This window comes from Hemicordylus capensis, chromosome 2, assembly GCF_027244095.1.
Source record: "Hemicordylus capensis ecotype Gifberg chromosome 2, rHemCap1.1.pri, whole genome shotgun sequence".
Classification (NCBI taxonomy): Eukaryota; Metazoa; Chordata; class Lepidosauria; order Squamata; family Cordylidae; genus Hemicordylus; species Hemicordylus capensis.
Window position 1 is genome coordinate 252416528 of NC_069658.1, and position 21306 is coordinate 252437833.

The window sequence follows — 21306 nt, forward strand, 5'->3', positions numbered from 1 at the left end:
ACAAATAAAAACACCCAGAAGCAGCAGTAAAAATGATTATGTAAAAGCCTGGGTAAAAAGCCAAGTCTTTACAAGCTTTCTAAAAGCCGTGATGGAGTCCGAGGAACGAATGGCCACTGGGAGAGCATTCCAGAGTCTGGGGGCAGCAACAGAGAAGGCCCTGTCCTGAGGGCACGACAGCCGGGCCTCTCTCATTGTCAGCACCCGGAGCAGGGCCCCCTCAGATGTCCTCGTCAAGCGGGCAGCAACCCTTGGGAGCAGGCGGTCCCTCAAATACCCTGGGCCCAAACCGTTTAGGGCTTTAAAGGTCAAAACCAGCACCTTGAATTGGACCCAGAAACGAACCGGCAGCCAGTGCAGCTCTTTCAAAATGGGGGTGATGTTCTCCCACCGGGCAGCTCCGGATAAAACCCTCGCTGCCGTGGTAACCAATAGTGGTTTGTTACCACTATTCAGTCTCATTTATGATTTCTTCTTTACTTCATGAGCTGAGCTTCAGTCGGGGTGTGTGTGTTAAAATCTTGTCTCTGGGCCCACTCCAACCTGGCTATGCCCCTAGCTGGAGATCAACTCCCGGCCGGCCCAACAGCACGGGAAGGAGGAGCCAAGGAGAGAGTGCAGCCACCCTGGGCGTGGAGGAGAGGCGTGCGGGATGACCGAACAGTGAAGCAAACAGCTGAGCCTGAGTCCCCCTGCCCAAGGAGGAGGAGGATGGACGGAGGAGCTCCAGCCAGGGTGGTGGGGCCTGGCTGGGGGCGTGTGGGAGCTCAGCAGACCAACTGCTGCCTCAGCCTAGCCTAGCCTAGCCCCTCGGCCTGTCCACCTGCCACAGCCCAGCCGCAGGCAGCTGCTTCTGCTCCAACCAGTCCAGCAGGCGGGCAGCATGCATGGATGTATCGTTGCCCACACGTGGCATGGCGGCAGTGGCCAAGAGTGGGGCTGGCCAAGCATGGCCAAGGCTTCTTGGAGGCTGAGCGGAGGGTGGAGGAGAGCAGCGGCTGTGTGCGGTGGCGGGTGGTGGTGGGGAGGGCAGCGACATGCATAGCGTTTGTCACCACTGTCCATGTCTGTGAGTCTCAGATTCTGGTTAATTGCTGCCGAAGAGTTGGGAATGGCTTTGGGGCTTGCGGGGTGGGCTGGGAGGCGGAAAATTCCTTGCTTGCCTAAGGGCAGCAAAAGGGTTAATCCGCCTCTGGATCTGGGTTGTGTGACTAAGCTATTTTGGCTCAATAGATGCCTGTCTCCCTTCTGGCACCAAATGCTTCTTTCTTTAACAGTCTCATGCAGGGCTAAGGCTAAATCCCAAAACAGGAGAGGTTGTCTCATAATCCAGCTCCTGATGCTGAAGAAACTGACTATACTCCTGACACTGACCTGTTCTTCTTTTATTTAAATTTACTTGTTGCAGGAGCAAACAATAGTAGAGAAGCAAAAGACAGTGGTTGAGTTCAGACAACTGCACCAGTTTCTAGAAGAAAAAGAGAAACTTCTGCTGACCCAGATGGAAGAAGTGGAGGGGGAGATTGCAAGAAAAAGGGATGAGCACCTGGCCATACTCTCCAAGGAACTCTCCTCTCTTGAAAGCCTCATTGGGGAGATAGAGGAGAAATGTCAGCAGCCAGCGAGTGAACTCCTGCAGGTAAGGTGGCCTGGTCCACCAGAAGGAAAGGAGTAGAATCTGGAGGTGGGAGAATGGAAGGTAGATTCCTTCAGATTGAAGGTGGGGAATTCTGTTTTTTTAATTATCTGCCACATAAAACATTTAATGGGAAGATGACAATTCGTACGTCAGAGAGAAAGGTCCTATCCCACCCCTTCCCTGTCTTTTTTGTTCTTAACTTACAGGGATTTTTTTTTTTTTAATTATTTTTTGCATACATAATCAGTAAAAACATGTGATGCCACAAGTCAGAATTTATTATTACTTTATTGAAACATTCAGTATCCTCTACTAGGTCATGACGGTTATCCTCAGAAAAAAAGCTGTGAACTAAATGCTAGGCCCTCCAGAAGGGCTCACAGAAAAATGTCCGGACACATTTAATTAATTAATGATATAAAAGTACTTTATTAGGCTTTCCACCAGTCAAGATGAAATCAATCATTTCAGCTAGCTGAGTGACCACCAGGCCTTGGAGAGTTGGCATGGGGCTTTCTCTGCAGAACTGGCGATACCTCCCATTCGTACTTCACCATTCTTATACCCATTGTCCCACAACAAAACCCTTAGAACACCTTACTGTTGACCTTTTCTTGTTTATCAGAATATTGATTGACTGCAACCCTTATTCCTTGAACTTTCATTTCACCTGAGACATGTATATCAATTGTGGGGTTTCACTTTCTGTACTTGAGTAGATAACATCCTTTGATGTAGATGAATAGTACTTTTTTGATGGGTTATGTGCTTCCTTGACACACCTAGTTTGATATTATTGATGGAATACCTTAAAACTGAGAATGTATTTTATTTATTTTATGTATTTATTTTCCAAATGTGTATACTGCCCCAAACTTCCATCTCTGGGCAATTTTTTTCTAGTTAATCTAGAAGTTATGAACTTAGACCTTTGGTTATAAGATCAGCTTGGTCAGAACCTTGGAACTTGACCTTGTATGGAAAAAGGAATTATAGACATAGAAAAATTGACCTTTTGCAGAGAGCTGAAATTATAGTTCAGAGATGATACTCAGAGGCATAGAGGCTCACATGCAGAATAAGGAAGGACCAACACTTCTTATGCTGCACTGCTCCTGTACTGCTTAAGACTAGCAGTGCTCTGCTTGACACACGAGGGGGCAATTATTGCTGATCTCCCCTGCCCCTCAAAGGTCTCCCTCTGGCCCAGAAGTAAGCCAGTGAGGGCTACTCAACCCTCTGGGACCTATTTCTAGGTTGCAAGGAGCACTTCCAGGCATGAAAACTTGGCAAAGAGGCACCTTTTAAAGTGGAGAGTCCCTTTATTTAGCAGGGGGAGAGTAACTGGCCCTATCCACCTCCAGCACAGTACCTCCAGTGACTGTTGCTGGTGTCTATCTTATGTTTCTTTTAGATTGTGAGCCATTTGGGGACAGGGATCCATCTCATTTATTTATTATTTCTCTGTGTAAACCGCCCTGAGCCATTTTTGGAAGGGTGGTATAGAAATCAAATTAATGATGATGATGATGATGATGATGATGCGGAAGATGGGTATCGACTGCTTCCTGCCTGTGCACATGTTCACACTGCATTCACTGGGAGCACAGCAGTAGTGAATGTGCAACACTAGCACATCCTGAAAAGCATTGGTGCTTCCTTAATCTATATCTGAGCCACTGCCTCTGAACCTGGAGGTAGCATATAGCCATCAAATCTAGATGCCACTGGTAATCTTTTCTTTTATGAACTTGGCTAATGTGTTGCTATTAAGCTATGTAGTTAGGAGAGGGTTAAAATGCCCTCTGCCCGTTCATGGAGGCAATGTAGCTGCCCTTTCTACCCTCCCTCAACTGGAAGTATGGCCCCCTTTAAAAACTAGTTGCTGGCAGGGGTCCACGGCTTCTGTAGGGCACGACCCGGAAGCTAAATGGTGGTGCCTGAGGGGTGGCTACAGAGTGAGTGTTTAGACAGGATGAACTGCAGGGCATGTTGGTAGATGGGGTGGCAGGGGGAGGCTTGAACTTCTGGATAGTGTTAAAAGGCTAAGAAAACAAATCTGTTAGGGGCTGCATGTGAATAGCAACAGTCCAATATGCAGCTTTTAGGAGAACTGGAAACTAGGCCATAAGTGAGACCGGTCAGTGTATGTATTAAAGGGCAGGGGAAATATTTGTTTATTGGAGCCAATATTTCCAGGTCCCCATTTTGCACTGCACTGAAATGCTTCCACTTTGCCTACTGATTTCATGATATCATGAAGATTTTCCCTCTTCTTTGTGAAGATACACCGCAGTCTTGAATGTTATGTGCTAGTCAGACCACTTATGCCGGGATACAGGGTCTGAATGCCTTCATAGCATGGTTTGTGCCAAGCACTAAGTTCCTTCTTTTTCTCTTTTCTCTCCAGGATGTTAAATGTATCTTGCAGAGGTAAGTGGGTCCCACTCATTTCCCTTTCTGCTTTCCAATGCTGGGAAGGATCGGAACAGCTTGTTGATATAACATGGCATTACAGGTTCCTAAGAAGAAATTGTCAGATCCAATTTCCTGGAGCATTTCACAGATGAAACGGGGGGTATTTTTTCTGAACTTGTAACACCCCAATTCTCATACCAGGGTTAGTGCACCCTCCTCTTTATTACACATTGCTGAAGGATCTTCTCTACCTGCTGTTGTTAGGATTCATGTATTTTGTATTAAGGGTGTGCACGAAACACATTTTACGTTCTGTTCTGAGCTCGGCATGGAATACAAAATGTGTGAAGCATTCTGTCAGAACAACCGGGCAAGCTGGTTCTTCCGATGGAATGACCCCATTCACCTGGAACAGCCCAAACCCCATTCTGAGCACCATTTTGGATTCCAAAATGGTGCCCGGAATGCAGTCAGAACATTCTGCCTTGGAATGGGACATTACGTTCTGAGCTTGGAACAGGACCCCCTTTTAAAGATGTTCGGTTATGAGTTCGGAACACTCAAAACCATTTCATTCATTTCAAGGTGGAATGTTATTACCTTGGAACATTCTGCACATCCCTACTCTGTATTCATTATAAAACAATTAAGGATTTCTCTCAAAGGTAATTGTGTATATCTTTATATACACAAATATCCTAAAATGTTCATGATGCTTTCAGCTCACCACAGTTTCTTCTTTAGAGAACTACAAAACATACACAAAGCCATTTCGCATCCATGTAAAATCTACCTGTAGCCAGCCTCAAAGTCTTGCGGTGGGGGAATCACAGAAGTCAGGGAGGTTATATGGCCTTTTAAAAACAATTTGCAGCCTGGGACACTTATATTGATGTAGTGCAAAAGTCAACAGAAATTGCAATTTTCTGAATCAATATCTAATAAATGCAATAAAATTTCACATTTCACAATAAAATTTCACTCCACCCTCTGTCTCAAGAGTCCAAATGCGCACTTTTGCCCTTAATAAATATTTAAATATAAAAAGAGAACTTTGGCAAATGACATTTTTCTTAATACAATATTGCAGTGGTGAACTTGAGCATAGTAGAACTTAATAAGGCTTAATTAATGCATATTAAGTCATCTAGAAATTCATTGTAATCACAGATGCTCCCCTCCCCTCTATCAATGATTAATGCATGAGCTCTAGGGTCTTAAGTTGCAGTTCAGAAAACAACAGCTTGCATCATGGTGAAGTCTGCACGCTCCCAGGAGCCGTTCAGCCTGGTCTCAGCTAACAAAGCTGAACTTAAAACTGGTTCTGCTTTTAAATACAGCGTATGAAGCTTCCTTGGCTGCAACTATGCCCATTCAATATGATTTATTTCTGAGTGCACATGTACAGGATTGGGCTTTCAATTGGCAAAACTGCTAAATCATTCCTTTTTGCAGGAATCTTTCCATTCTGCCTTGAGGGGGAATACCTTAGGAACACAGGAACACAGGAAGCTGCTATATACTGAGTCAGGCCACAGGTCCATCTAGCTCAGTCTTGTCTACACAGACTGTCAGCGGCATCTCCAAGGTTGCAGGCAGGAATCTCTCTCAGCCCTATCTTGGAGAAGCCAGGGAGGGAACTTGGAACCTAGATGCTCTTCCCAGAGCAGCTCCATCCCCTGAGGGGAATATCTGGCAGTGCTCACACACATCAAGTCTCCCATTCATATACAACCAGGGCAGACCTTGCTTAGCTAAGGGGACAAGTCATGTTTGCTACCACAAGACCAGCACCTTACAAATGCAAAATGGAACAATGCATGCCAGCACTCATCAACCAAAAAAAGTTCCCATTTTCTCAATAACTAAATCATGCAGCATTCTGCACCAATGAACCATCAATGAATAGATTTTTTTAAAAGCAAAAAAGTATGCTTCATACTGAAAAAGAGCTGAAAAGTAATTGGTATAGAATTTAAGGGATCTTTTAAAACAAACAGAAAGAGAGTCTTCACTTTGGGAGAGCCAATTTTGCTCTCTCTTCCCTGCCATATATATACAGATGAAACTCGAAAAATTAGAATATCGTGCAAAAGTTCATTAATTTCAGTAATGCAAATTAAAAGGTGAAACTGATATATGAGATAGACGCATTACATGCAAAGTGAGATAATTCAAGCCTTAATTTGTTATAATTGTGATGATCATGGCGTACAGCTCATGAGAACCCCAAATCCACAATCCCAGAAAATTAGAATATTGTGAAAAGGTTCAACAGTCTAGGCTCCAGGTGTCCCACTCCAATCAGCTAATCAATCCATAACACCTGCAAAGGGTTCCTGAGCCTTTAAATGGTCTCTCAGTCTGGTTCATTAGGAATCACAATCATGGGAAAGACTGCTGACTTGACAGTTGTGCAGAAAACCATCATTGACACCCTCCATAAGGAGGGAAAGCCTCAAAAGGTAATTGCAAAAGAAGTTGGATGTTCCCAAAGTGCTGTATCAAAGCACATTAATAGAAAGTTATGTGGAAGGGAAAAGTGTGGAAGAAAAAGGTGCACAAGCAGCAGGGATGACCGCAGCCTGGAGAGGATTGTCAGGAAAAGGCCATTCAAAGGTGCTGGGGACTTTCACAAGGAGTGGACTGAGGCTGGAGTTAGTGCATCAAGAGCCACCACACACAGACGGATCCTGGACATGGGCTTCAAATGTCATATTCCTCTTGTCAAGCCGCTCCTGAACAACAAACAACATCAGAAGCGTCTTACCTGGGCTCAAGAAAAAAAGAACTGGTCTGTTGCTCAGTGGTCCAAAGTCCTCTTTCCTGATGAGAGCAACTTTTGCATCTCATTTGGAAACCAAGGACCCAGAGTCTGGAGGAAGAATGGAGAGGCACACAATGCAAGATGCTTGAAGTCCAGTGTGAAGTTTCCACAGTCTGTGTTGATTTGGGGAGCCATGTCATCTGCTGGTGTTGGTCCACTGTGCTTCATTAAGTCCAGGGTCAACGCAGCCGTCTAGCAGGAGATTTTGGAGCACTTCATGCTTCCTTCCGCAGATGAGCTGTATGGGGATGCTGACTTCATTTTCCAGCAGGACTTGGCACCTGCCCACACTGCCAAAAGTACCAAAACCTGGTTCAATGACCATGGGATTACTGTGCTTGATTGGCCAGCAAACTCGCCTGACCTGAACCCCATAGAGAATCTATGGGGCATTGCCAAGAGAAGGATGAGAGACATGAGACCAAACAATGCAGAAGAGCTGAAGGCCGCTATTGAAGCATCCTGGTCTTCCATAACACCTCAGCAGTGCCACAGGCTGATAGCATCCATGCCACGCCGCATTGAGGCAGTAATTGCTGCAAAAGGGGCCCAAACCAAGTACTGAATACATATGCATGCTTATACTTTTCAGAGGTCCGATATTGTTCTATTTACAATCCTTGTTTTATTGGTTTCATGTAATATTCTAATTTTCTGGGATTGTGGATTTGGGGTTTTCATGAGCTGTACGCCATGATCATCACAATTATAACAAATTAAGGCTTGACTTATCTCGCTTTGCATGTAATGCGTCTATCTCATATATCAGTTTCACCTTTTAATTTGCATTACTGAAATTAATGAACTTTTGCACGATATTCTAATTTTTCGAGTTTCACCTGTATATGGAAGATGGCAAAAACTGTCAGAGCTGCAAATAGTACAAATGTCTAGTGTTCATAAACACATAGAATGGAACAAATTGATATTTAATAAATATACTCTTATGACCCATAATTATTAACAATACATGTCACCTAATAAAAACACATATCCATGAAAAGACATACATTTTACAATCATCCTAACTACTGGAACTACCAATGTCAGTATTCAAGAAATATAAGAACTTGCGAATCAGTCTTTCATATAGCAAGTTTCTCAATAAATAGTAGTTTAGTGTAAATGTAAGAAAAATTCAATGGTTCTTGAATTCGATGGTCCAGTAGGTTCTGAGTCTTCTAGGACACTGGCATTCATCACAGCTCACAAATGTATTCACTTTCGCTGGACTTGTTTCAGCCTATAGCAGGCCTTCTTCAATGGCATTCCTGTAGTGTCCAAACAGTGACTTTGCTTGTCACATGGAGCCCAATTTTTAATCCGCAGTTAATCAGATTTCAAATTTCCTGTAGCTATGGGCCTGGAATGTGATAATAATATAATACTTGTAACATCCCAATTCTCATAGAGGGATCAGTGCACCCTCCTTTCTTTGCACATTGTTGGATAATCTTCTCTGCCTGCCCTACTTAGTATTCATCTACTCTGCATTCATTACCCAGAATGAGTACCCAGAATGTTGGGGGCAATATGCTAAGTCATTGTAAACCGCTTAGAGAGCTTCGGCTATAGAGCGGTATATAAATGTAAGTGCTATTGCTATTGCTATTACAACAAGGGAATGTCTCAAAAACGATTATCAGTCCTTTTATACAAATATCCTTCAGTCAATTTCTTCTATAGAAAATTACAAAATATACAAAGCTATTTCATACCAATGTAAAATCTAATCATCTATCTTCTATATATTTAATTCTCTAAGGCATACCTGTGGCTAATCCCATGTGTGGCAGCTCTCGTGAGAGTTCGCAAGCAGAAGCACCTGATTGGGCAGTGGGGATTCCATATGCAGATAGGGAGAAGGAGCCTGTAAGAGGAGAAGCACCATGGTGATTGGTCAGTGGGGATTCCATATGCAGATAGTGAGGAGGAGTCTGTGGCACCGTGGTGATTGGGCAGTGGGGATTCCATATGCAGATAAGGAGGAGGAGCCTGATGGTTAAGGTCAGTTGGAATGCAACTGTTACTGGGCAGAAGATGTTCTTAATTGTAGAGGAGAGGAATCTTCTATACATATATATAAAAGGATAGCAGGTGGGGTCTGCGAAGAGAGGGGTCATGATGGAGGAAAGAGCCCCTTCACAAGAAGGAGGCTGCCATTGTGTGAATTAGATGAGGAAACAAGATGAACAAGTTCTGTTAACTCAGAGAGGGAGAAGGAGAGGGAGAGAGAGCATGAAGGGAGGGAGAAGAAAAAGTGAGGAAGAGCGAGTGGAGGAGAGAGAATGAGAGAAAAATAACGGAGGCAGAAGGAAGGGCAAGGGATGGGCCCAAGCCTGTTAGCAGCCTGAGGGGACTGAGCAGCCATGATGGCACCGGCAGCAAGGAAGGGTCCAGTAAACCACTGCTGCTGTTTGGGGCTACTGAGGCCATTGTCAGAGGGAGGCAGGCAGGCAAGGGACGGACCCAGGCCTGTCAGCGGCCTGAGGGGAACAAACGACCATGGTGGTGGTGGCAATGAGGAAGAGCCTGACCAACCGCTGCTGCTGCTCCTGTGGGGAGGAGCAGGAGCGGGGCTTGGGTGGGGAGGTCTCTGGGGATAGGAGGCTGCAGCTTGGCCAATAGGCACCAGCAATGCTGCAGCTGCAACCAAGAGAGGTTGGGGGGTGGAGTAAAGGGATGGATGAGTGACCAATAGGGGTGAGGGGGATGGAAGTAACGCGATGGAGGAGGAGGAGCAGGAGTGTGGCTGAGGTGAGGATGGGGAGATCTCTAAGGTGAGTGGGGCTGTGGCAGGGGGTGAGGGGAGCACTCAAGTACTAGCGCGCAGATGCTCTGCGCAGTTTAGGCTAATTAACATAATTCCTTATTCTGGGGGAGGGCAGGGAACACCTCAATATATGAAAATTATCTAAGCAGTTCCAATACTTGTAGTGTAATCTCATGTATATCTATGCAGAAGTTAATTCTATGGAGCTTAATTGTGGCTACTCATAGGCAGGAGCAGCAGACCTCTTGCCAAGAGCAGCAGTTCTTTGCCTCCTCTCCATGTCTCCCTGGTGACATCTAGAGGAAAGGAAATGGTTGTTGTGATAGCATAATACTCAAAGACTTCATGCCCCTTCCATGTAACAACTGATGAAACAGAGCAGAGGCAGAGAAACATTCAGGGGCGGAGCCACTATTGCTTGAACATGTTTAAAGAACCTGGGCAGCGCCCCTGCCACGCCCCTACATCTGACATCAGACACAGGGGGCGGGGTTTTCACAGCCAGCGCCAAATTCATGGTCAGAGCCGTGTTCACAGCGTGGTTGGGAGCAGCTCTCCCTACTTTAAAAGGTAGGGAAGATGCATTCCTGGCCCGGCTGGGAAGCCGGCACTGGGCTAAGCAGCTCAAAAATAGAGCATCACATCCTGCACATCTCTGACACTACACATCCCTGACACCGTGGTTTCTGCTGTTTTCTTCTCTTCCATTTCATTTTTTTACTCCACTCAGAAATTCTGGTTTGGATGAATAGTGGGTCAATGTCCTTTCTCTCCATCAGGTGTGAGAAGGAGAATGAATTTAAGAATCCAGTGGCTTTTCCTACTACACTGAAGTGGAAGATCTGGGATTTCTGTGATATAAATCCTTTTCTGGAGGTTGTCATGAAGCAGTTCCAAGGTAATGAGCATGTAAAGGCTTTGATGGACTCCCAAAAATATAAGAACACTTCTGGATCAGGAAAAGGGGGCTATCTAGTCTAGTATTTACTTACTTACTTAATTATTAAAATTTTTCTTATATACCACCTCCTCCAAAGTCTCTAGGCGGTGAACAAAAACAATACCAATTAATTAAAATAATAATAACTAAAGGGCAAAGGGCTGGCGAAACAGATGGGTCTTAAGAAGGTCCATAAAAGCAGCCAGGGAGGGGGCTGAATGAATCTGGGGGGGGGGAGTGTTCCAAAGAAGGACACTCTTCTTTATGTTACCCCACAGGCATGAGCAGGGTGCTTCTAAGAAGCAGATGGCTGGACATATAGGAAACAGACTCCACCCCTAGTGGCTGCTCCACCAAGAATGCGTTTTAGGCACACTCATTAATCCAGAGATTCCAAGGAGATCATCTCCTCCATCAGTCAACATGAGTCCAATTTCATTTGCATGGTTTTGTGGCTTTTTGTGTAAGTCAAGTTCATTGATTTTCCTTTTTTCTTTTTTCTTTTTGGTCTAACATGGGAAGGAAATGTACAAACATCATCATTTATCAAAACATCATCATTTATCAACATTTATATCAAACATCATCATTTATTAAAAGTTTCCCCTCTTTTAATTCTTTCCCCTCTAATAGAAAAGGACTGAAAAATGCCCTTAAGGTATGGGCACCTCTGGAAATGGTTAGAGTTCTGGTTGTCCCATTTCAAAAGTGTGGAGCTCAAAGGGTGCAGAAAAGGACAACTATTGTGACCAGAGGATTGGAGCACCACAATTACAAGGACAGGCTAATGCATTTGGGACACTGAGTTTGCGGGGCGGTGGGGGGAGGGAGATGACAATGGAGAGACATTATGGAGATTTATAAAATTATATATGACGTGGGGAATTTTGATTAGAGCAAAAATTTCCTCCATTTGTCATAACATCACAGCTCAAGGCATCCAGTCAAATTGATTGGCAGGAGATGAGGAAAAGAGCACTTCTTTAAACAGCAATTAAATAATTTTTGAAATTTTCTGTCACAAAATGTGGTTATGTCCTTAGAATTTTTTTTTTTTAAAAAGGTTAGACAAGTTCATGTAAGATGGGTCTATCAATGGCTCTTAGTCATGGGGATAGTTCAGATGTTTGTGCCGGGGTCCCCTTCTTCAATTGGTAGGAGATCTGATTCATCTAATCTGCCTCTCTACATGGACATGAAATACTACTAAATGTAAGAGATTTGGACCAGTTGTAGAGAGGCAGCTTGAATAAACTGCACCCCACCCACCCAAGCAATTAAGGAATAGTACTCCAGCATGTTGAGAGAGAAGTACATGCCTACTAGAATGGCCATAAATAAAATGATGGATTGATTGATGCCTACTAGAGGTACGCAAGCCGACTCGAATTGACCCAGGCTCGGATTGAGTTGGCTCGGCATGAAGGCTCATACTCGAACCAAACCAAACCAGCCCCATCAAGTGGGGAGGTAGTCCGAGTTCGAGCTGAGCCAAGTCTGTCTCAAAACCTCAACTCGCGAGCTGGTTCGAAGGGCTTGAGGAGTATTCATGTAAAGGGGAATCTGGCAAGGATTCCCCTGTACAAGTCAAGGGCTTTTCTTAGTAAGTGTGGTGTGTGTGTGTGTGTGTGTGTGTGTGTGTGTGTGTGTGTGTGTGTGTGTAAAATGGTAGTAGTCTTGTCTTTACCTTCACTTTAAAAAGCAAGCTGGAGGCAGTGATGGGGGCTTCTCCAACCGTCCCCCACACCGTCAACCTGTCAAGTGAGCTGGCTGCTGCCCAGTTCGAGCCTCTGCACATGCACAGGGGCTATTAGAGAGACCTCTGACAATTTGTGTCACCACAAATGATGCAAATGGCCCCTGCACACACAGAGGTCTAAGTTCCTGCATGTGTGAACAGGTCCAAACCGGGCTGCAGGTGACCCAGGCTGTCACTGGGAAGGCCAGGGGTTGGAGGTTGGAGGGTTCCCCGCCACCGCCATCCCCACTGCTGCCGGCTTGCTTTTTAAAGCTAAAGTACAGGTAAGACTACTACCTTTTTCCTTGCCCCGCCCCCATCCGCATTTACTAGGAAAAGCCCTTTGCTTGTAAAGGGGAATCCTTGCGAGCTGGCTCAGGTGGCTCAATGGCCAGGCCAGACTAGGGCCTGGCTCAATTGAGCCCGAGCCACCCGAGGAGGATCGAATCTAGTTTGGATTCAAGCCAAACCAGGAAAAGTGGTGCTGTGCAAATCCCTAATGCCTACTCACAGCAGGTTCATGTTTCCATTATGTATCACAGGCCAGTTAGGAAAATTAGTCCAAACTGACTTATAATGGTATATAGAAATTCCAGATCCAAAATGTAGTGTGGTGAGCCTTGAGATAGAAGAGAACGATCTCAAAACACTGGTGCATCACCTCGTAACTTCCGGGCTTGACTATTGCAATGCGCTCTATGTGGGGCTACCTTTGTACGAAGTTTGGAAACTTCAGTTAGTTCGAAATGCGGCAGCCAGACTGGTCTCTGGGTAACCCAGAGAGCCCATATTATGCCTGTTCTCAAACAGTTGCACTGGCTGCCGATATGTTTCTGGGCAAAATACAAAGTGCTGGTTATCACCTTTAAAGCCCTGAATGGCTTGGGTCCAGGCTACCTTAGAGAGTGCCTTCTTCTGTATGATCCTCATCTCATGGGGATGGTCATCTGGAGAGGTCTATCTCGTTACCACCAGTACATCTGGTGGCGACTTGGAACTGGGCCTTCTCTGTAGCTGCTCCTGGCTTTTGGAATGCACTCCTGACAGATATCCATAGTTTGGACTCGTCGATGGCCTTCAAGAGAGCCCTAAAGACTTACCTGTTTGGCCTGGCCTTCCAAGGTTTTTAAATTGTTTTAAAGTATTTTAAATTGGTTTTAAACCACTCTGGACTGTTTTAAAATTTTTATATTGTTTAAACCTATTTGCTTTAAATGATTTTTGTTCTTGCATTTTACTTGTTGTGCACTGCCCAGAGCCTTTGGATGGGGCAGTATAGAAATGAAATGAAATGAAATAAATAAGCAACTAAGCGCAACTCCAACCTAACTTTTAACATATGCGTGACTCAAGAACACTCTGAGTCACAAACCAGGCAAACATGAATTATTTAGCTGTAAGCAAATGAGAGTTGTGAGCAGATTTCTCCCTGAAGTTAAAGCTTCTATGTCATTCTTCTTTTGAAATAAGATGCTATAATGCCACAGACAGTATTTTTGTTAGAAGATTTGTTACAGGCACACGGATTTGATGCTTAATATCTGTCCCCTTTGCTTCCTTAGACACTTTGGTATCTGGACTTCAGCTGCAGAAAGGTAAATATTGAGAACTAATCTAGACAGAGAGAATCCATGTTTCAGGGGGCAGTATTCACCTCAGCAAATTGCCCTCCATGGGTCTCCTTAACTGGGTGTACCAGAGCTACATCTGTCCACCACCATACAAAAGCTATGGACATAGAGATAGTCTCAGGAAACAGCAGTGGGACCTCTCTCTGAGGTCCAAGAATCCCAAGAATGCCAATCTCTAACAAGGTTCAAATTCACAGGAGAAATGTCTCTAGGACAGGGGTTCCCAACCGTGGGTCCCAATATATGTCGTTGGACTAGAGCTCCCAGCATATACTTCATATATACGCCGATGGGATCTGAGCTGTCGGTGACTGACCAGGGCGCTTCCCAGATTAGACCCTGTAACGGGGTCACGTTGGATCTCAGAAGTGTGCTTTCACCAGGGGCGTAACTACCATTAGGCAAGGGGAGGCGGCTGTCTGGGGACCCCACGCCTCGAGGGGCCCCCCAGAGGCAAGTCACATGAGGCAAGTCACATGACTATATATTGTGAAGTGTGTGTGTGCATCAGTGAGGGGCCCATTTTAAAATTTTGTCTCTGGGCCCACTCCAGCCTTGTTATGCCCCTGGCTTTCACACTTCCTGCATTGTGACACCACAGTCCCTAAATGGACAGCAGGGTGCCTTTCATGTTGCCAGTGCCTTGTGTCAAATTTAATCGCTGCGATATAGAGCTAGGACATTGTATATCTGGCGTAAGGAAGTTGCTGCTTTTCAGGTTGGTAGTTGCTGAGAACTGCTCCCCGTGCTGTTTACGTTTTCAGTGTGACTTGCCTGAATGGAGGCATTTTGCTGCCGTTGAGCAGGTAGTCTGGAAAGTGCCCAGGAGAGAGATAAGAACATAAGAACAGCCCTGTTGGATCAGGCCCAAGGCCCATCTAATCCAGCATCCTGTTTCCACAGTGGCCCACCAGATGCCTCTGGAAGCCTACAGGCAGGAGTTGAGGGCATGCCTTCTCTCCTCCTGTTACTCCCCTGCAACTGGTACTCAGAGGCATCCTACCTTTGAGGCTGGAGGTGGCCTAACTCCCTCTTAAAGCCATCCAGGTTGTGGGTTGTCACCACATCTTGTGGCAGAGAATTCCACAAGTTGATTATGCCTTGTGTGAAAAAGTACTTCTGTTTTCTGGCAATCAATTTCATGGGATGACCCCCTGGTTCTAGTGTTATGTGTGAGAGAGAAGAATTTCTCTCTATCCACTTTCTCCACACCATGCATGATTTTGTAGACCTCTATCATGTCTCCCCACAGTCATCTTTTTTCTAAACTAAATAGCCCCAGAAGTTGTAGCCTTGCCTCATAGGGAAGGTGCTCTAGGCCCCTGATCATCTTGGTTGCCCTCTTCTGCACCTTCTACAATGTCCTTTTTTAGATGTGGTGACCAGAATTGTACGCAATATTCTAAATGTGGCCGCACCATAGTTTTTTATAAGGGCATTATAATATTAGCAGTTTTATTTTCAACCCCTTGGCCCTTTCCTAATGATCCCTAGCATGGAATTGGCCTTTTTTGCCGCACATTGAGTCAACAGTTTCAACGAGCTGTCCACCATGACCCCACCATCCCTCTCCTGGTCAGTCACTGACAGCTCAGATCCCATCAACGTATACTTGAAGTTAGGGTTTTTTGTCCCAATGTACATCACTTTGCACTTGCCAACACTGAACCACATTTGCTATTTTGTCACCCACTCACTCGGTTTGGAGAGATCCTTTTGGAGCTCCTCACAATCCCTTTTGGATTTCACTCCCCAAAAGAGTTTAGTATCATCTGCAAATTTGGCCACCTCGCTGCTTACCCCTACTTCTAGATCATTTATGAATACATTAAAAAGCACCGGTCCCAGTACAGATCCTTGGGGGACCCCACTTCTTACTTCCCTCCATTGTGAAAACTCTCCATTTATACCTACCCTCTGTTTCCTGTCCTTCAACCAGTTAGCTATCCATACATGTACTTGTCCCCTTATCACATTGCTGCTAAGTTTTCTCAAGAGTCTTTGGTCTCTTTTGTCAAAAGCTTTTTGGAAGTCCAGGTATCCAATGTTAACTGGATTGCCTTTATCAACGCACTTGTTGACACTCTCAAAGAACTCCAAAAGGTTCGTGAGGCAAGATTTACCTTTGCAGGAGCCATGCTGGTTCTCTCCCAGCAAGGCCTGTTGTTCTGTTTTACAATTTTATCCTTGAGGATGCTTTCCATCAATTTGCCTGGAATGGACGTTAAGCTAACCGGCCTGTAATTTCCTGGATCACCCCTGGATCCCTTTTTGAAAATCGGTGTTATGTTTGTTACTTTCCAGTCATCCGGTACAGAGCCTGATTGCAGCGATATATTATATATTTTGGCTATCTGGCTGCCGATAGGTTTCTGGGCACAGTGCTAGTTATAACTTATAAAGCCCTAAACGGCTTAGGTCCTGGGTATTTTAAGAGAGCATCTTCTTCGCTACGAACCCCACCGCCCATTGAGGTCATCTGAGGAGGTCTATCTCCAGTTACTGCCAACTCGTTTGGTGTTCACACAGAGACGGGCGGTCTTGATTGCTGCCCCAAGATTGTGGAATGCGCTTCCTGTTGAGTTGCGATCCTCCCCATCTCTGACAATTTTTTTAAAAACAGTTGAAGACCCATTTTTTTTACCCTAGCCTTCTCAGGTTTTTAAAAATACTGTTTGTTTAATTGTATGGTTTTTAAATTATTGTATTGTTTTAACTTTTATATGTGTGATATGTTGAAATGTTTTAACTTTTATATGTGTTTTAATTGCTGTTAGCCGCCCAGAGACTTAAGTTCAGGCGGGGTATAAATTTGATACATACATACATACATACATACATACATATTTTAGTAAGGAGGTTGGTAATTTCACATTTGAGTTCCAGTCCTTTGGTACAGAGCCTGATTGCAGGGATAAGTTATATATTTTAGCAAGTAGGTCAGCAATTTCCCATTTGAGTTCTTTGCTTGGGTGGATGCCATCAGGCCCTGGCAATTTGTTAGTTTTCAGTTTTTCCAGACAGTTTAGAACAGGGATTCTCAACCTTGGGCCCCAAGATGTTATTGGACTTCAGCTCCCATACGCCCCAGTCCCAATGGCCTTTGGTTGGGAATTATGGGAGTTGAAGTCCAACAACCTAAGGGGACCCAAGGTTGAGAACCCATGGTTTAGAACATCAACTCTTGTCACTTCTATCTGACTCAGTTCTTTAGCCTCCATCCCCGAAAAGCCTGTTTCAGGAACAGGTATATGCTCAGTATCCTCTGCCATGAAGACAGACACAAAGAACTCATTTAGCTTCTCTGCAACCTCCATATCCTCCTTAATAATCCCTTTCACTCCCTCATTGTCTAATGGTCCAACCGCTTCCCTGGCAGGTCTCCTACATCTGATGTATTTAAAGAAGTTTTTGTTATTCCCCCTTGAAGTTTTTAGCTAAATGTTCCTCAAACTCTTTTTTTGCCTTTGTTATTGTCACCTTGCATTTCTTTTGCCAGAGTTTGTGTTTCTTTCTGTTCTCTTCATTTGGACAGGCCTTCCAATTTCGGAAGGAAGTCTTCTTCCCTTTTATGGCTTCCTTGACGGTACCTGTTAGCCATGCTGGCATCCTCCTGGACCTAGTGATACCTTTCCTCCTTTTGGGTATACAATCTAACTAGGCTTCTAGTATTGTAGTTTTGACTAAACTCCATGCATTCTGGAGCAAAGTGACTCTGCTGGTTTTCCTTTTCAGCTTTCTTTTCACCATACTCCTCATTTTGGAGATGTGATCCCATAACCTGGAGTATCCAAAAGATGGTGTGCTCTCTGCTACCCCAAAATAGGGCTCTTTGGCAACAATAGAGAGTAGAAATAAACACAGTTTTCACAGTGCAGATACAGACACAGGTCACATGCATGCTCTCCATTCCCAACCAACTTGGGGGCCTTCAGTTTCTGACCAGTTTGTGAGCTGGCTGGCAAGTAATGGCAGGTGGGCAGAAGGATTGGCCGGCTGGCAGATAGAGGGGTCAGGCAAGCAAGGCAGCCTCCAGAGGTGAACAAGAACTTCCAGTTCTTAGAATACACCTGGACACTTATAGCTCTGCCCCTGATGCCATGAAACATGTAAGCTATTAATAATTTATTAATACATATATGCTGCTTTTTGATAAACAAATTAGAAAATGATTCCCTATCCCCATTTTTATCATTACAACAATCCTGTGAAGTACGTTAGGCTGAGAGATCAGCCTAAAATCACCCACTGAGCAGGGAAAGATTTCAAGCCAGGCCTCCTCAATCCAAGTCCAACACTTTGATCACAAGACCACAAGGAGAAGTAGGAAACTCAAACCCACATTTTAATTGTGCCATTGGGGGAGGACTGTGAACTCTTTCATTTTGGGTTTAATCTTGTTTATTTTGGTGTCCTGTTAACTGAGGCTGCAATCCTATACTCACTTACCCTGGAGTAATTCCTATTTGACCACAATGGGGCTTACTTCCAAGTAGACATGCATAGATTGCTCTGTATTATACAAATAGAGAGTTTAAAAATAACTAACCATTTCTGGTGTGGGAAATATGACTGAGTTTAATTATTAAAGGAGGGGCACATGATGGACTTGGGGCCCCAGATCTTTTAATTATCTAGCAATGACTCTAACATTAGTCCATCTGTCAGCTGACTCTGCTTCTCTTTTATCCCCTCCCCTCCCTGCACAACAGCAAATATCACTCTGGATCCAAACACAGCTCATCGCAAGCTCTGCTTGTCTGAGGATCGTAAAAGCCTGAAACATGCACCGTTTACTGCAGAACTGCCTGACAATCCTGAGAGATTCAACGTTTCTTATTTTGTGCTGGGATGTGAGGGGTTCACAGCAGGAAGACACTTCTGGGAAGTCAATGTGAGAACTGCGGGTGGATGGGCTGCAGGGATCGCCAGAAAATCTGTGAGAAGAAAGGGTACAGTTGGCTTTGGTCCTCAAGAAGGGGTCTGGAGTGTGGGAAAGTTGAGACATGGACAGCATTCTGCATGGGAAAAGCTGCTAAATAAGCTATCTCAAGTTGAGCCAATGACTTTTGATCCCCCTGACTCTTTTATATCTCTGAGTCGGGAGCCCAAGAGGCTCCGAGTGTCTCTGAACTGTGCTGGGCAGCGTCTGACCTTTTTTGATGCTGATTCAGCTACCCTACTCTACATGTTCTCAGGAGCCTCCTTCTCTGGGGAGATCCTTTGCCCTTTCTTTTTTCTGGATACATATAGCTGCCTCAGAATCTGTCCTTGAGACTGACCCATGATCTTCCTCACAAGCCCCGTTGGATTCACTCTCCAGACCAGGGTAATGAATAATAAAACCCAGTTATTTGTAGACCAAACCCCCCCTTTACATATCTTGCTCATGCCTTGACAGACTTCCTGTGACTTTGACCAAAACTAAGTAACTAAAATGGAGCCTAAATTTTCCCTTCTTTGCCTGAGTTCCCCCTTTCCTTGTCAACCTATTTCTTTAGGAGACTGTAAAAATAAATAAATCGAGTTAGATCCAATATGATCCAATCCAATATGAAGATTGTCAGAATCAGAATCAAGCCCTTTGATGCATTGATTTTTCCAAGCCCCATTACTGGAGCTTATATTGTAGAGATATGTTAGAGTAACAATATTTGAACAAGACAATGAGCCGGGTCTCACAATCAGTGAGACCCGCTTTTGCCGCTTTTGAGGGGAGAGCGGGCTAAGCCAGCTTTCTCCGCAGACAATCCCGGCGGGAGCCCTGGGCAGCCGGATCGTCTGGCCACACGATTGCTGGCTCTGTGATGGAGCCGGCAGGGGCTGGGGAGCTTGGGGGCTGCGTGGCCCCCGGAAGCTCCAGGATGCCCTGCACGAGCGTTCAGGGCATACTGGGAGACCTTTGGAGCTGAGAGACTGCTTTTTGCCTCCCCTCCGGGGGGGGGTCTACTCACAAGTAGTCATGGAGCCGTGCCGCAGCTACTCACAATCGGACAGCCCGGGTTTGCGGAGTGCTCGCCCCGCAAACCTGGGCTAAGGGGAGGGCTAAAAAAGCGGGCTAGCCACATGTAAACCACCGGGCTCGCCTGCGATCAGCCCGATTTGGGCTGATCGTGAGAATAGCCCCAACATTTGAACAAAAACCCACATTAAAAACAACCCAAATTCACCACATCCTTATGCCAAGAAGTAAAGCAGTTCATAGTGAAGATGAAGTGACAATTTCACCTTGACGTGCCTGAAAAAAGACTTGACCTGGAAGGAGCCATCTTAAGTAGCCTGAGTCGAGACTGACAATTCTGAGCCATTATTGGCTTTTAAGCCAAATCTGCAGTTTGATGGAGTGAGAACAATGCTGCTTTTGGGATGAGCCAACGCTGGAACATAGAAACGGATTTTTCAACTGTAACCAGTGGGAAGACCTTGACTGTCTCATCGCTGCCTGAACATAAGCTACCATGATGGGAGAATCACAAGGTCCAGATAACCCAACCTTCTTGATTCATGCTTGTATCTATCTGGCCTTGTTTGCCTATCCACAATGGAAAATTCAAGAACAAAAAGGTCAGTATTTGAAAATGCCCTGAGCTGTCATTACCCAATATGGATATTTTATTAATAAATATAAATATTGAGGATGCAACCAATGGAAAGCCTGGAAAGTTGAAGTAATTTGGCTGAGGTATAAAGGCTGAAGGCCTGATATGTTGAGGGGATCCTTTGGGGCCTCTTTTGGCATCTTTCGGCTTTTGTTCTTATCTTTTTTTTAGATAAATATTTTTTCAGGATGAAAGGCAGCTTCTTTGAAGGGCTTTCTCTCCACCTTTCCTGGCTTTTCTCTTTTTAGCCAGATTTTTATTTAGTGGTAACATTGTTATACTGGGATGGTGGGGGGTTGCTTTAAGGTGTGAGGAGGGTGTCCTTACCTCCCCTGCCACGTTTCCCCCGCCGGCGCTGCTGTCAAAATTGCTGGTGTGGGGTGGCTGTATACCATCTTGCTACCGCGGTCAGCATAACACCAGAAGTGGCCGGTGCACATGCACGCGTACAGCTACTTCCGATATTAGGCTGACCGGAGTATACAAAGGGTATACAGCCACCCCGCGCCAGCGATTTTGACAGCAACATTGGCAGGGGAAACATGGTGGGGGAGATAAGGACATCCTCCCTGCACCTTAAAGGAACCTCCTCCCCACCTCTGAACCGTCTTTTTGTATTTTGACTGTGAATTGTCAGTCTTTACTGTTGTATTTTTTAACAATGCTATGGTTCATATCATGTATGAAAGAGTTCGTACAGGCTTGTTTGCATGAACTTACAACTAAGTTATACATTGCATA

General features: G+C 44.9%; 1 protein-coding gene and 1 long non-coding RNA gene across 2 annotated transcripts in view; one reads left to right on the plus strand and one right to left on the minus strand.

Moving 5' to 3' along the window:
- LOC128345289 (E3 ubiquitin-protein ligase TRIM7-like) overlaps positions 1-20920 on the plus strand; it is a 38086-nt gene extending 17166 nt beyond the window's left edge. Inside the window, exons 4-8 of the mRNA XM_053297073.1 lie at positions 1409-1639; positions 4050-4072; positions 10437-10555; positions 13898-13930; positions 18679-20920. Of these exons, the coding sequence (XP_053153048.1) occupies positions 1409-1639; positions 4050-4072; positions 10437-10555; positions 13898-13930; positions 18679-19241 (969 nt within the window). The 3' untranslated portion in view covers positions 19242-20920. The remainder of the gene's footprint in view (positions 1-1408; positions 1640-4049; positions 4073-10436; positions 10556-13897; positions 13931-18678) is intronic.
- LOC128345292 (uncharacterized) lies at positions 7798-8792 on the minus strand. The gene is made up of 2 exons (XR_008316365.1): positions 8656-8792; positions 7798-8247 (listed from the first exon to the last, which is right to left on the minus strand). It is a non-coding gene; the product is annotated as an uncharacterized LOC128345292 (long non-coding RNA).
- Positions 20921-21306: the final 386 nt, after the last annotated feature.